Raw genomic sequence first — 16,026 nt, 5'->3', positions numbered from 1 at the left:
CTCACACATGCATTCCATTATTTACCTAAGTGTTTGACGTGTGATTAACGTGTTGTCTCTGCCCTCACACCTGAGGCTGTTGGATTAACGTATTGTCTCTGCCCTCACACATACATTCCATTATTTACCTAAGTGTTTGACGTTTGATTAACGTATTGTCTCTGCCCTCACACATGCATTCCATTATTTACCTAAGTGTTTGACGTGTGATTAACGTGTTGTCTCTGCCCTCACACCTGAGGCTGTTGGATTAACGTATTGTCTCTGCCCTCACACATACATTCCATTATTTACCTAAGTGTTTGACGTGTGATTAACGTGTTGTCTCTGCCCTCACACCTGAGGCTGTTGGATTAACGTATTGTCTTTGCCCTCACACATACATTCCATTATTTACCTAAGTGTTTGACGTTTGATTAACGTATTGTCTCTGCCCTCACACATGCATTCCATTATTTACCTAAGTGTTTGACGTGTGATTAACGTGTTGTCTCTGCCCTCACACCTGAGGCTGTTGGATTAACGTATTGTCTCTGCCCTCACACATGCATTCCATTATTTACCTAAGTGTTTGACGTGTGATTAACGTGTTGTCTCTGCCCTCACACCTGAGGCTGTTGGATTAACGTATTGTCTCTGCCCTCACACATGCATTCCATTATTTACCTAAGTGTTTGACGTGTGATTTAACGTGTTGTCTCTGCCCTCACACCTGAGGCTGTTGGATTAACGTATTGTCTCTGCCCTCACACATACATTCCATTATTTACCTAAGTGTTTGACGTTTGATTAACGTATTGTCTCTGCCCTAACACATGCATTCCATTATTTACCTAAGTGTTTGACGTGTGATTAACGTGTTGTCTCTGCCCTCACACCTAAGGCTGTTGGATTAACGTATTGTCTCTGCCCTCACACATGCATTCCATTATTTACCTAAGTGTTTGACGTGTGATTAACGTGTTGTCTCTGCCCTCACACCTGAGGCTGTTGGATTAACGTATTGTCTCTGCCCTCACACATGCATTCCATTATTTACCTAAGTGTTTGACGTGTGATTAACGTGTTGTCTCTGCCCTCACACCTGAGGCTGTTGGATTAACGTATTGTCTCTGCCCTCACACATACATTCCATTATTTACCTAAGTGTTTGACGTTTGATCAACGTATTATCTCTGCCCTCACACATGAGGCTGTTGGATTAACGTATTGTCTCTGCCCTCACACATACATTCCATTATTTACCTAAGTGTTTGACGTTTGATTAACGTATTGTCTCTGCCCTCACACATGCATTCCATTATTTACCTAAGTGTTTGACGTGTGATTAACGTGTTGTCTCTGCCCTCACACCTGAGGCTGTTGGATTAACGTATTGTCTCTGCCCTCACATACATTCCATTATTTACTGAAGTGTTTGACGTTTGATTAACGTATTGTCTCTGCCCTCACACATGCATTCCATTATTTACCTAAGTGTTTGAGGTTGGATTAACGTATTGTTTCTGCCCTCACATACATTCCATTATTTACCTAAGTGTTTGACGAGTGATTAACGTGTTGTCTCTGCCCTCACACATGAGGCTGTTGGATTAACGTATTGTCTCTGCCCTCACACATGCATTCCATTATTTACCTAAGTGTTTGATTAACGTATTGTCTCTGCCCTCACACATGCATTCCATTATTTACCTAAGTGTTTGACGTTTGATTAACGTATTGTCCCTGCCCTCACACATTCCATTATTTACATATGTGTTTGACGTTTTATTAACGTATTGTCTCTGCCCTCACACATTCCATTATTTACCTAAGTGTTTGACGTTTGATTAACGTATTGTCTCTGCCCTCACACATGCATTCCATTATTTACCTAAGTGTTTGACGTGTGATTAACGTGTTGTCTCTGCCCTCACACATTCCATTGTTTACCTTAGTGTTTGACGTGTTGTTCTCAAGGCTTAATTCGGACACATAATACAAAGTGTGCAGTTTATAATAAATTATGATTATGAGTTTAGTATAGATAAAGGTTTTCTATTTTCCTAAATACACATAAGAGATACTTTTCAATATTTGATTGCTAACATTGCTCTTTTTTTAAAACGCAAACATCTATCGCTTCTTATTTACAGTTAAATTAAATCAATTTCAGGTAGCAGACTAGAGAAGAACAGCCTGGCCCCGGTCTATATTTTATTAAGTGGGGAGCCCCTGTTTTGAGCCATGCATAAAAAATAAAACATATTCTGAAATCGATACATCCAATATAGAGGGTTTGATTTAAGTTTCAATTTTTGCCAAAATAAACATAGTAAAAATGGGTTAGAGATTACAATTAGCTTATTTTGCCATTGTGATAGAAGTGCTCAATTTAAGTAAGGTCTTAAGAAAAAATTCAGTACAATTTTATGGAATTTTGGGCTAAAAATCATGATATTTTGCAATTTTTCAGTTATTTTTTTGTTGTTACCATGGTATTCACATGCATGAATAAGCGCAGATTATGGCCAAATCTGTATCAAATATCAAATTGTAATTGCAAAAGTTGTGCTGATTAATTATATATATACTTTTGTACAGTTATTTTTTACAGTTAAAATGACTATATCTATATTTCTAACGCATGCGCCTTATTTTCATAGATTGTCCAAATCTACTGTTTTCTGCTACCTCATTCTACAGTTATTCGACAACACGTGCTTGTTGCTGTCTATCACTCGCTGTCACGTGACTGGTATATGACCGGCCATTTACATGATAATCCTATAGATTATCATCTAACACAATCTAGAGAAATCCAGTCGGTGACCGAGGCATCACATAGATATATTAGCACATTAGCATTAAACATGCTCGGTTCCCGTGTATTCACGTCTAATTTATTTTTATTCTCCGAAAATATAAAAAGAGACTAACCAACTAAATGATATTCCATAGACCATAGTGTTAAAGTGTTGAGATCTACTATTAAAACTAGTCTTCTGAATCAATAGAAATAGAGGCTCTCATATAACATTAGATAAAAATTGGAGTCCTTTTGATCCCTATCCCTATTGATATTTGAAACATTAAGAAGGAGTGTCCATTTGGGCCCTCTGATAGTCATGACCCCCAGGTATCTGTAAACAACAAATATTACTTATTGGTCATGGTCACTAGAAAGTCTAAGTTGACCTTTCAATATGTATATTTAAAGCATTATTACCCCGGATAACTACCTGTCAGAAAACACCTTACTTTTGAAATTCTTGACTAACTAGCCAACCAGTGGCCCAGACAAAATTCAATCTTGGACTCAATCGCCTAAACACAGGAGCCATTCCAAAATTCTGTGTTTCATTTTCATAGTTGTTTGTTTCCTAAAACTTTAAGTATCAGTTATTAATCTTTTGTGGTATTAATGCAAATCTAATTAAATGCAAACGGCCTCAGAAAATACAAAAACAAAGTTTACAGAGAACGAATAATAGGTGAAATGTCGTGAGAACCTCACTGCTTGTTTCAAGAATAAGGAAAATAGAAGAATTATCCATGGATGGAGGTAAATACTGCATAAAAATCAACTGATCACTAGCCAATTCGACATGACGTATTAAACCTTGTAGTGAAAATTTTCAGCTCTAATACTGTTCAACATAAGTCTAACGTATATGATAGAGTATTTTTAATACAGTTTTAATTCCATAAATAGCCATGATGATATACTGATATACATAAAAAGTATGTTAAGGAAAAATGTCATAGATATTTTTATATGCATTGCTCAACCATAACATCAGTTTAAAGCCAGCGGCTTACAACAGTTTATGAGTTTAGTATGAATAGCCAGGGCAATTTATTTTCTGGTGACATGCGATTCAAAAGTAATTTTGTTAAAGTTTTGTTTACTTGATTCATACTGTTCTAAAGAATAATTTGGTTAAACGCTAACCTTGCACTCAATAAACAACTTAGGCGTCAATTTCTCCTCAATAAAGGTAAATATAGGCAATGCTAGTAGGCTACAGTACATGTTAAATGAGGTTTTTGTACGTGAGTCAAGGATTCTGTAAGTCAGGAGGCTTGGTTACACGCGGAAAGACGTAAGTAATAAACAACTAATAGTATCATGTAAAACACATCAATTTATTATAAAACATTTTAAATTCTGTTATGAAACATAAACTTCTTATACTTTGTACTTAGTAATACAATCATCAATATTATAAAATTATTCGAAGTGGCAGACTTTATGCATGCTCCATACATGGACATATGGCATTTGTGATAGGTTTAGTGGCCTGCAGATCGAGGTTAGTATCAGAACATTATACTAAATAAGTTTACATTAAGGGCTGTAGTGTACCTAAAACGACGTTTGAGTGGTTTTTCATATTGAAGGGGCTTCATAGGGAGCGAGCTATCTAAATAATAATATAAAGTTACTTAGGTTTTTGTCACGTTATCTTGTTCAAATGTCGCCATTAAGCTTCAACGTATATACAGTTTGAGGGAAAAAAATAATGCTGGATGGATTAATTTCTTTATAAAGTAAATACACTTTACAGTTTCAGAAAACAAGACACGTGTATGTTTGTTTTCGGAGAGCAAATATTAATATAGATTCAACGTTGGATAATACATTGTCTATCCGGACATACTTATTGTAAGTCTAAATCCACTTCTAATTCTAATTTCTACTTTAATAGTTCGATTAATAATTTGAATTAAGTGTGAAAATATAAAGAAAACATTACGTATACACTGACGTAAATGATCTATTTTGTTAGATAGTGTTTACTTGCGTGTTACATTTTGCCTACTTGGTCCACTTCTCAGGGCCCAGCTATGTGAGATCAGAAAACCAACAGTAGCACCCTTTATATTTACATTACAAGTCAGTGTACTCTAATAACATTAATAAGAGAACTCCTGTTCTACAAACAAAATAACCCACCACTCTCGTCACAATACACCGCCGGTATGTGTACACAAACACAATACGACAGAAAGGTTGACTTATTTTGTCAATATATAATCCTTTAACAAATATTATTATATAAACTCAAAATACCGTTACTTTATAATGTTCGACTTTGAAGTGTCTTGTCGTAACGTACGAGTACAAGATGGCGACTTCTCCTATTAGCTGACTGTCAATAGTCTTGGACCGTAATCATATATATCAAGTAGGTAAACATGTAACTATGTAACCGTATTCATCCTTAACTACGTCGTATATGTTGTTATATTTCTTTGCTTAATATACCATTAATTTCACTATATTTTACGATGAAATCATGTTCTTCAATTTGAGCTTCGATCAGATTAGCAATCGTTTGATATTAGGGAAATTATTTTAGTTTAGTAATTATAGAGTTGTTTTTTCCTGTAGATTATTTTCCCTTATTACAGGTCCAAAGTTGGTAACTTTGACAAGTATATCTAGTACACAGGTAAATGTGTGTTTGTTTGATTAATTAACGCCCTATTAACAGCTATGGTCATGTAAGGACGGCCTGCCATACATGCGGTGTGCTGCGTATATGTTGTGCGAGGTGCGTGTTTTTGGAGACTGCGGTATGTTCATGATGTGTCTTCTTGTATAGTGGAACTGTTGCCCTTTTTATAGTGCTATATCACTGAAGCATGCCGCCGAAGACACCAAGCAACACGCCTCACTCGGTCACATTATACTGACAACGGGCGAACCAGTCGTCCCACTCCCTGTTTGCTGAGCGCTAAGCAGGAGCAGAAACTACCACTTTTATAGACTTTGGTCTTTCTCGGCCAGGGGACAGAACCCAGAACCTTCCTCACAGGGGCGAACGCTCAACTCATGGCTAAAAGTGAGGCGGTGCCAAGGGGGGCATTAGGAAAGATAAAGTCAGTTAGGAAGAAGAGAAAAGATAAGATCCTAAATTTAGTCGCCTTTTACGATCATGCAATAGGGGCAGCAGGTACAATTCTAACGCCCTACCTGCAGGGCCATATAGGTAAATGTAATGTAATAATTTACAAACGCTGTAAGTGTACATGCATTGATCAAAGAGAGGTTAAGGTGGATAATAATTAAAGTTTTTTTAGACTTCAAAATCACTAAGAGAACGAAATGGTGAAAGAATCAAGTAAAACCTTTCTTCTCGTCACTCGTTAAGGATACACCTTTCGGAATCATGTTATTTATTATGAGAGGTAATGCTACATTTTCTTTATCTTTAATAAGTAAAAAGTCTATCTAACCTATAATTTATAACTTTGTCCATTACGTACAGATAAAGGATGTTACATTGTCTGTCGTGTGTTAAGCTGACATAACGAGGGAGGATGCTATGGTGTTTCACATTTGTTACCTTTCTGTTACTAGGGTCTGGCTACGTCAATGCAGGTAAATGCTTTATACATCGACATCGAAGATAATTGCATACAGGTTTTATTACCTAATGGTCAATATAAAATACACAATGTTTCTATGTTGTTCTACAACAATGATTTAATATAAAATGAGGCATTCACATCAACATTTCAGAAACATTGAACTAAAGTTAAAACTAACAAAGCAAATTAACTTCAGTACAGACATTCACAATCCCAAATAAGCCTATTTAAAAGTTAACTTAAAACTTATAAAGTTATTGACTTAATACTGATTCAGTCATCCATTCATACATATTACATAGCTATTTGCTGTAATGGCATTTATTGACTGTTACGTGATTACGTGCGCGACGTCATACTTTTGGGAGAAAATGACATTCACAAACTAATGACGTCCAAATTATTGCATACACACAGGAGAACGGAGAGCACAACTCTGCGATTTCTTAACGAATTGTTGAAATACACAAGACATGGATTAATTACTTTGAAATTATTTATATATGTTTTTGTCTTTTAAGGTATAAATGATGACAAGGGAGATAACACAGGTAAGACATACATAATCGTTACACTACTTAGATCTCCCACCACCAACCCAACCCCGCCCCCAACCCTAACCCCCCGTTAAACATAATGTCTTTTTACTAAATTAAATACTTTACAGTTCATATGTATAGATCCTTTAAGAGATATTAACATGATTTTCAAACGGTAGTTACAATGTTCGATATATGCAAATCTATTTGAAATCTATTTGATAACAGTGGTATTGATTTTCCTATTAAAACTCCTAAGACTATATTGCATATACGATTTACTAGCGGAATTGATACTCCCTCTTGTTATACAAGTCTCTACCTCAAACTATTTAGAAAACTTTACCAGTTATACAAGTGATAAGACGAACAATCGATGACGCTTTCAAAAAAGCCTCATGTCTCTAAAGCTAATTGCGTTATGAATTTTAATCATAAATTTGTTACTGTCATGATTGTCACAGGGTTGGAGACTCTATTGCCTATTGAACAATCATCCACATAATTCAAGTAAATGACGATATTACAATTTTTTTACAATTTTTAAAATCCGGTTTACATCACATTGAGATAACTGACAGTCGACATAACACGAATTACATACAATCAATGATTTGTCTGTTTGTGTGTTTGATTAAATAACGTCCTATCAACAGTCAGGGTCATGTTAGGACGGTCTCCCATTTAGGCGGTGTATATTCATGTTATGTTTTATTGTATAGTGGAACTCTTGGCATTTTTATAGTGTTAAATGGCTGAAGCATGCCGCCGAAGACACCAAACAAAACACCTCACCTGGTCACATTATACTGACAACGTGCGAAACAGTCGTCACACTCCCTTAATACTGAGCGCTAAACAGAAGTACCACACTTATGGACTATGGTGTGTCTCGACCAGAGGATATTCCCAAGAACCTTCTTCACAGGGGCGAGCGTTCAACAGAAACTACAAATTGAGGTGGTGCCAAAGGAGATGTTAGGGAGAAAAAAAGAAGTAAGGAAGAAAGAAAAGATAATATAAAATATTTTGCATGAAGATATGTTAGGGCCAGATGCATATTGTATGCTATTCAGAATATCTGATTTCTTCTGCGCTCATGGTAATTTTAGGAGTCAACGGTCAAGGGGTGAAAATTCACATTTTCATTGTTTATGAAGTCTTCATTAACTAAATATCAGAAAAGATATAATTTCTTTGAAGCGCATGTAAATATTTGGTTTGTGAAGTTCAGCTAGGAAAACTGATTAAATATTTTTTAAAAAGTAGGTCACAGTGACCTTCTTAAGTATTTGTTCCATTTTAGCATTTAACACTTTACTATTTTTGCTGAAAACTGAGACTCTTCAACGGTTTTAAAGCTTTAATTTAATGTTTTAAACTATATGTGGATTTTGACATGACCTGCTTAACATGATTAAATTCTTGAACCACATTGTCTTGGTCACTTGCATAAATAAGGTCATATTTAAAAAATGGTATCATCTCTCCACTAACCATCCTCTGTTCTCCGATGTATTAAAGCAAGATTTTAGTCTTTTCAGATTGTTTTATGAGCTTATTTTACGCAACACCTTCACTAAAGATAGGATATTATAATTGTGCCTGCTACCCCATTGCATGATCGTAAAAGGCAACCGAATTTGGAATCTCAATTGTGTGGTTACTTAGATGAAAATACAGTAAAGTGACGTTTAGAGTTTTATTTCGATTTTGTCATGATCTGCATAAGATTATTACATCTAAGGGTCACATGAAGTGGATAATTCGGATGAATTAGGTGATATTGAATGAAAGGTATCGTCTGACAACTGTGTATCTTATGGGGTTTCCATGTTTAAGAAAGTGTTTAAGCTCATTAAGTTTGTTTTATGAGAAAATATCAAGCAGCACCTACAATGTAAGTATAATGATAGAATTGTGCCTGCTGCCCCATTGGATGATCGGGCCTATATCGAGTGGCTTTAGAAAACAATACAATAAGTATTTAACATCTAGCGTCTACAATAAGAGAGTGCTATCTTGAAAATTAGTAGTTTGTAGTGAAAGATAAGTCTTCCAGAAACTTCCTCTTTGTGTTGATTGAGATAGACGTCCAATATATTTTATACAGGTAGCCACTAGAATTGAGATCCCAGATTTAGGCGCCTTTTTCGATTATGCAGTGAGGTAGCAGGCACAATTCTAACATTATATTTGCAATGAGGATGTTGCTTATTATTTTCTCTTTAAAAAATTAAATAGCTTAAACACTTACTTTAAGCATGGAAAATCCAGAAGGTACATTTGTACTTAAATGACAGAAAATACCTTTCCATGGAATGTGACCTAATTTATGCACGTGACCTAGCAAATGTGACCCTAAGATGTAGTTATCTGAACTAGATCGTGACAAAACACAAATCTTAAAAATGATTGAGAAATTGGAGTATCTTCATTTCTGCAACCACGAAAGTAAGATTCAAAATTTAGTCGCCCTTTACGATCATGCAATGGGGTAGAAGGAACAGTTATAACCTCCTACCTTCGGTGAAGGAGTTGCTAGCAATAAGTTCATAAAACAAGCCTAAATTATTTGGAAACCTGCTTAAAACATGGGAAAACAGTGTATGATTAGTGGATAAATGATACCATACTTTGAATATGACTTAATTTATGCACGTGACGTAGCCAATGTGACCCTAGGATGTAATAATCTTATGCAGGTCATCTCAAAATCCACATGCAGTGTTAAATATTAATCTCAAGCTATAAAATCGTTGCGAAATCTTAGTTTTGAACAAAAATATTAAAGTTTTTAATGTTTACATGGAACAATTACCATTTCTTTTTTAAATATTTCATCAGTTTTCTTAACTTGTCTTCAGAAACCAAATATTTACACGCAAAAAAATTCAAAAAATGTACTATCAGTATTATAATGGTTAGTAAATTAGAAATTTTCATCCTTTGACCTTTGACGCCTAAAGTTACCAAAAAAAATCTGAATAGCATACAATATGCAGCTGTTGTCAGTATACTGTGACCGGGTGGGATATAGCACTATCAAAACAAGAGTTTCACTATAAAAGAAGACACAACACGAATATACTGCAGTTTCCAAAAACACCCACCTCGCACTACACACATGCACCACACCACATACATGGAAGGCCGTCCTCAAATGATTCTGGCTTATAATAGGACGTTAATTAATCAAACAAACACTCGGAAGGCATACCAACACAACATAGAATACAATTGTGTATTGATATTTGAGATTTCGTTAATGTCATAAACCTTTTGTTTGGTTGCAGGCCTGACGGGGGAGCAGTTGTTCGCCGTGATCCTTGGAGCTGTGATAGGGATAGCATTAGTGATGGGCTGTATATACTACCTCTACACACGTGACCATGGCATCTATGACTGTGGCTCCTACGGCCCCGTCAGGCGGTGCTGCTCCAAAGAACATACCGACCAGTTACCGTAATAATTTATGTAGATGTTGCCTTGGAAAGTCTTCATTACAGAGAGGTTAGGGAACATAGACACCTCGTCACGTGGCCAACTCGACAATTGATCAACGTGTCACTTTGAAATTTGGCACTTAATTACTCTTTGAAGTAAAACATAAGTACCGAAATGATCACAATTTCAAGTGTCGAAGTAACCAGGCACCTGACCTGACAACCTATTTCACAACATCATCCATGATAACTGATACTTCCGCAATTTTTTTCATTTCAGAATATTTTATTGTAGTATTACAATTGGGATTGGGCAACAGGCTATGCCTATATTAGCCCTCTCCCCGGTAGCTACATGAATAACAGTACAATACATAAAATCCATCAATAGAAATAGCATCTCGTTAACAGAAATTACAAATAATTTAGGAGAATCTCATAAGCTTAAAATAAAGCATAAGAAATTATTGTCAGATAAGTATCACAATTTTTTACAATATGTTAAAGATGCTCCACCACCAACAAGGAATAAATGATTTTCATTATTTGAGCAATAATTAGCATTTAATCATGTTAATATATATCTATTGAAGTAATTTACAATACATTTGGTGAATGAATGTGTTCCATGTAGGGCACAGTGGCATGGACATTTCTCGGGATGTAATAAATTATTTTATATTTTTATTTAGAAGTAGAAAAGAAGTTAAGACTTCCTGTAGAAAACATCAATTCGTTTGCTCATGTATTTGATGGAGAGAAAATAACATTCGTTTGTGGAAAAGCATATTTAATAAATGTTCACAATATCTTAATGAATAGAATTAAATGCTCTCAGTGTCAATGACATCTCATACGTCTGGTATCTCTAATGTATTCATGTTCAATTTTCAATAGTTTATCCTTTGAATTAAAATAATGGCGATTATATCCTTAGAGGTAAGTGTCGATAGAATGAGGAATGTTGATATCTAGTGCAAGAATAGAATTACACAAGCAAGTTCTTTCATTATTATAGAGAGGGCAATAAACGAAATAATGATAGGAATCTTCAATTGGAAAACCACACAGGCAGCCAGGACATGTATACGTCTCATATTGAATATGTGTATAATTTACTTGACGAAACTGTGTGCAATTGCATCCAGAGAAATAGATTTAATAGAAATCAGTATTTGATAATATCGATTATATAAATTGATCGTCACAACATAAATAAATAAAAAAAATATCCTATAAAAAGCACAAACAACAGAAAATTAAAACAACATATATTTGTTTAATACTCCACATCTTAATGATATACGTAATAACTGAGGAAAAAATATTACAGTATATAATCTGTAATTTGTTGAAACAGTCATATTAAATTGCATCATACATTGTCAAATTTGTCAAAGTTTCAATACTATCATTATTAATACGAAACGTGTATATTTAAATATGCCTAAACTAATATAAAAAATGTAAATATGACTAATGCGTTTAACTGCATTTTGATTGTACTAGTGCAATAGATTTGTTTAGAAAATATTATTAAATCAGTTTTAAACAATCTCAATGCTTTAATATGATCTTTTATGTCAACCTAGTCAACGAAGTTTTCATTTAAGTCTTCATCTGATTTTGCAAATTTTGCTAAGTTTGACACATCTACACCTGGGACTCGGTTTTTCCAAAAGTTTCACAGTTTTTGAATAAATCAATATGAAAATATTTTCTTTTCAAGTTAACTTGACACATTTTCCAAATTCTCAAGTACTCCATTCTTCAACTACTTGTCAATTTAAGAGAAGATATCAGCAACGTTTTCTAGCACATGTGATTATTCTAATTACCTTTTGATCAGCGGTCCCTGTGTGTAAAATATAACTATATTACTAATTCCCACTCCAGATTAGTATATAGCTCCCGACCACAGTTAGGACTGAGGAAGGAAACAAGGTAGTTGTCTAAAAGCTATCCGTAGGTAGAGGACTAGTTAGGACTGACGAAGGAAACAAGGTAGATGTCTAAAAGCTATCCGTAGGTAGAGGACTAGTTAGGACTGAGGAAGGAAACACGGTAGTTGTCTAAAAGCTATCTGTAGGTAGAGGACTAGTTAGGACTGAGGAAGGAAACACGGTAGTTGTCTAAAAGCTATCCGTGGGTAGAGGACTAGTTAGGACTGAGGAAGGAAACACGGTAGTTGTCTAAAAGGTATCCGTAGGTAGAGGACTAGTTAGGACTGAGGAAGGAAACAAGGTAGTTGTCTAAAAGCTATCCGTAGGTAGAGGACTAGTTAGGACTGAGGAAGGAAACACGGTAGTTGTCTAAAAGCTATCTGTAGGTAGAGAACTGGTTAGGACAGAGGAAGGAAACACGGTAGTTGTCTAAAAGCTATCCGTAGGTAGAGGACTAGTTAGGACTGAGGAAGGAAACACGGTAGTTGTCTAAAAGCTATCTGTAGGTAGAGGACTAGTTAGGACTGAGGATGGAAACACGGTAGTTGTCTAAAAGCTATCTGTAGGTAGAGGACTAGTTAGGACTGAGGAAGGAAACACGGTAGTTGTCTAAAAGCTATCCGTTGGTAGAGTGCTGTATGGTCGATGTGATTATGTTTATCCAAAATACATGGATATATATGATTATTCTAACAACAGAAAATTGTGTCTTCTTTTATAGAAGTTAAAATTAAACTACTGACATATCTTGGCTTGCTTTTCTTAAAGCTGGAGTTTACCAATCTAATTTATATATCAAGTCTTTTTTCCATATTACCAAGCTATAATTGTCGAAAATAATGGATGGTTATAGCCATATTGAAAAAAATACCAAAACAATGAGACATTTTGAAATATTGAATGTGTAAAGTCTGATTCAAGGGCAACAACTCAATTCACAAGTCTTTCATATTTGATAAATCTCGATCAATAACAATCACATTTAAGGAAGCATGTCAATTAAAACAAATACACCTATTAAATGATTTGAAGAGATAAATTGTATACATAATAAAATAACGAAATTGAGATTATCCACAAATCAGCATATATAGCTCTAGAAAACAGTCAGAGAGTTTCGTCATGATCACTGCGTAAATGTGTGTAATAAGTAACAAGACAATTTTGATTATTGAAGTGTTCTGTATGTAGCATATATAGGCCTATATATTGATTAGTCTACGACAACATTTGCCTTTCAATGTGAAACTTATATCATTTTTATGTAGTGGAATCCGTCTAAGAACTGTTGGTGATATCTAATTGTAATTATAATGGTATATTATTTGATGCAATAATGTGATGCTCACGGTTGTAACATTTTGTCACCAAAAGCTTTTTTTGTAAGCTTTTATACATGCGACAATTGGACAAACTAAACTAGAGAAGTGATTTATGTTGTTGGAAAAATATCCGGAGATATACAGTGTAATGATGGATATGCCTTATATATTGTCTGATACGTATATACAGTCATACAAATTCTGCCAACAAAACAGACATACATAGATACAGTATCCAATACCGCTGACTACAAAGACTAACTGATAGATAATGTATAAATGCTTTAACGAAACGTTGATGCCTAGAGTAATCCACAGTACATTATTCAGACCCCAATAAATATAAAGCTTTGAATAAACATAAGTATACATTATTAAATACAAATAATGATCAGCAATAATTACGATATATTTGAAATTATTTTTTCAGCTAAGAATAAAAATTAAACATTTTTGAAGTAGGATTTTATTTTAAGGTCAATTTTGAAGATATAAAGATGTAGTTCAAAGAGCTTTTGGAATTTCCATATAAGCATTGCCAATAATTTGAACGAATCGCAATATGGAAATTGTATTAAAAGTTAGACTTTTATTATTTATCTATTTTGTTTAAACCAATATTAGTTTTAAAGACGTGTTTTACGTATTTTAAGTTTTCACTATATTTTGCTTTACTTGTTTTTGCTAAAATCATCAGTACTGCGACATTTTTAGATATATCCTGCTATACATCGTGTTATGTTCGCTATAATGTATATAAAAATAGTCCAGTGAAGATAAATACATTAATAAACAAATACAAATAAAAGGAATAAAATGAATATGTCTAATGAAAAAAAAAGAAATACACAAAAAAAGTTTTTACTCTGACAAAAAGAGCGAAAGTTATAGACCATGAAACTTTAAGCAGATTAAACAATTTTCACAACCCGGTTTTCAGAATATACATGGTATCATGTATGATTAAATCATTTCGTAATATTTCTTTAATTTAATTTTCGCGATCATAGCAAAAATATCGTCCACGCGAATATATTTTGCAATACATTATATTTATTATCATTATTACAAGCTAACCGATATTTACATAATATATAATTTTCAGTCATGTGGACATGACGTACATAGGAATTATTTTACATAATGAATAATTTGCGTGCCCCTGTGCTTGGGCTGAGGTGACCAATATTACATTTAAGGGTCCCGGAATAGCAGTTGAGATGGGTTGTTTTTATCTTGTACATACGTTCCTTCCACATATTCATAATTCTAAATACAACTGTCGAAGACAGATATATCTGGATCAAATTATCGATGAAAAGTTACATAATACATATGTATAAGACCACGATCAAGTGTATTGTGGGTAGAGATAGGCCTAGGACGTCTCCTTGCAGGCGGTATATGGAATTTTCAAATTATTATTTGCCTAGATGAAATAAATGATTTGTTTTAATGTCCATGAGACAGGAGTCATCTCGTCTTTCCAAAATAAAACTAACAGGCCTATTCAAGGACACGTCCTTGGCCTAGCTACTGTAAGATACTGACCATGTATATATCCGATGTAAATCCTCAGATATATAATTATTTATTCTGTAGTAATAGAGCTACATGTACATGTAGCCCTCGCCAGATATTGTGAATAGTTTGAATAGGCATGTTTGCATGATATATTAAAAAAAAAATTGAAAAAAATTGCCGCTGGTGGAGAATCGAAAGATCAGAAGATCTGCACGTTAACACTAAACCAGATTTCTGCTTTTTTATATACAGTGATTTTTTATAAGAAGCAGATAACATTGTTGTATGATAGAGTATTTCCTTATAGGAAAAATAAAAAAAACGTAAATGTAATGTGCATGTAGCTGTTGTTTCAGCTGAAGAAAAGTAAAGATAATAACATGAAGAAATCACAAGTGAAAAAAGGATAATAACATATTGATAACAAATCACACAAGTTTTTTGTTGTTCTTTTCTAGCTATACCTGGTATGTTTGTTATGATATTGGAAGATACATTTCTATGTTATTTTATTGATTTTTTTTTGTTCATGATATGCTCGAACGTCGTTGAAGACACCCCGACTCGTTGAGAGGAATGAGCTAGATTTTCGCCGAGACGAAGCACACGCTCGTGTTACGTTGATACGGAGAAAACGACAGTTTTCATTTTATACCATGGAATATCAAAGTCATATTATGCATTGAGAAATTGTACAATACAATCTTTTTTTAGATTGTATCTTTCTACTGCGTATGCATCGTAAAATTCTACTAAGTTGCATGAAAAAAATCACGATAACTGCAGGTACAGGTATAGTAGGCCTAATGTTATACAATGCACAGTCGATGTCGAGAACAGATCCGATTTGATGCATTCAACTCAAATATAAAGAAATGAATGCTATAGCCGA

At 34.3% G+C, this 16,026-nt stretch overlaps 1 protein-coding gene across 5 annotated transcripts; it reads left to right on the top strand.

The window, feature by feature from the left end:
• The first annotated feature begins 3,999 nt into the window (after positions 1-3,999).
• Positions 4,000-11,900, top strand: LOC138327021 (uncharacterized). Of its 5 annotated transcripts, none has more exons than XM_069272995.1 (5): positions 4,045-4,085; positions 4,551-4,648; positions 6,258-6,370; positions 6,882-6,911; positions 10,196-11,900. In XM_069272995.1, the coding sequence occupies exons 3-5, from the start codon at positions 6,310-6,312 to the stop codon at positions 10,366-10,368; spliced, it is 264 nt and encodes an 87-aa protein (XP_069129096.1). In that variant the 5' UTR covers positions 4,045-4,085; positions 4,551-4,648; positions 6,258-6,309; the 3' UTR covers positions 10,369-11,900. The 5 variants fall into 5 exon arrangements, with proteins under 5 accessions (XP_069129091.1, XP_069129094.1, XP_069129096.1 ...); XM_069272994.1 differs by lacking the exon at positions 4,551-4,648 and adding an exon at positions 5,398-5,438 and having other exon boundaries at positions 4,056-4,085; XM_069272990.1 differs by lacking the exon at positions 4,551-4,648 and having other exon boundaries at positions 4,000-4,085.
• Positions 11,901-16,026: the final 4,126 nt, after the last annotated feature.

Source organism: Argopecten irradians, chromosome 7 (genome assembly GCF_041381155.1).
Source record: "Argopecten irradians isolate NY chromosome 7, Ai_NY, whole genome shotgun sequence".
In the NCBI taxonomy this organism is placed as follows: domain Eukaryota; kingdom Metazoa; phylum Mollusca; class Bivalvia; order Pectinida; family Pectinidae; genus Argopecten; species Argopecten irradians.
Note: the sequence above shows the minus strand (reverse complement) of the source record. Positions and strands in the feature narration are given on the sequence as shown.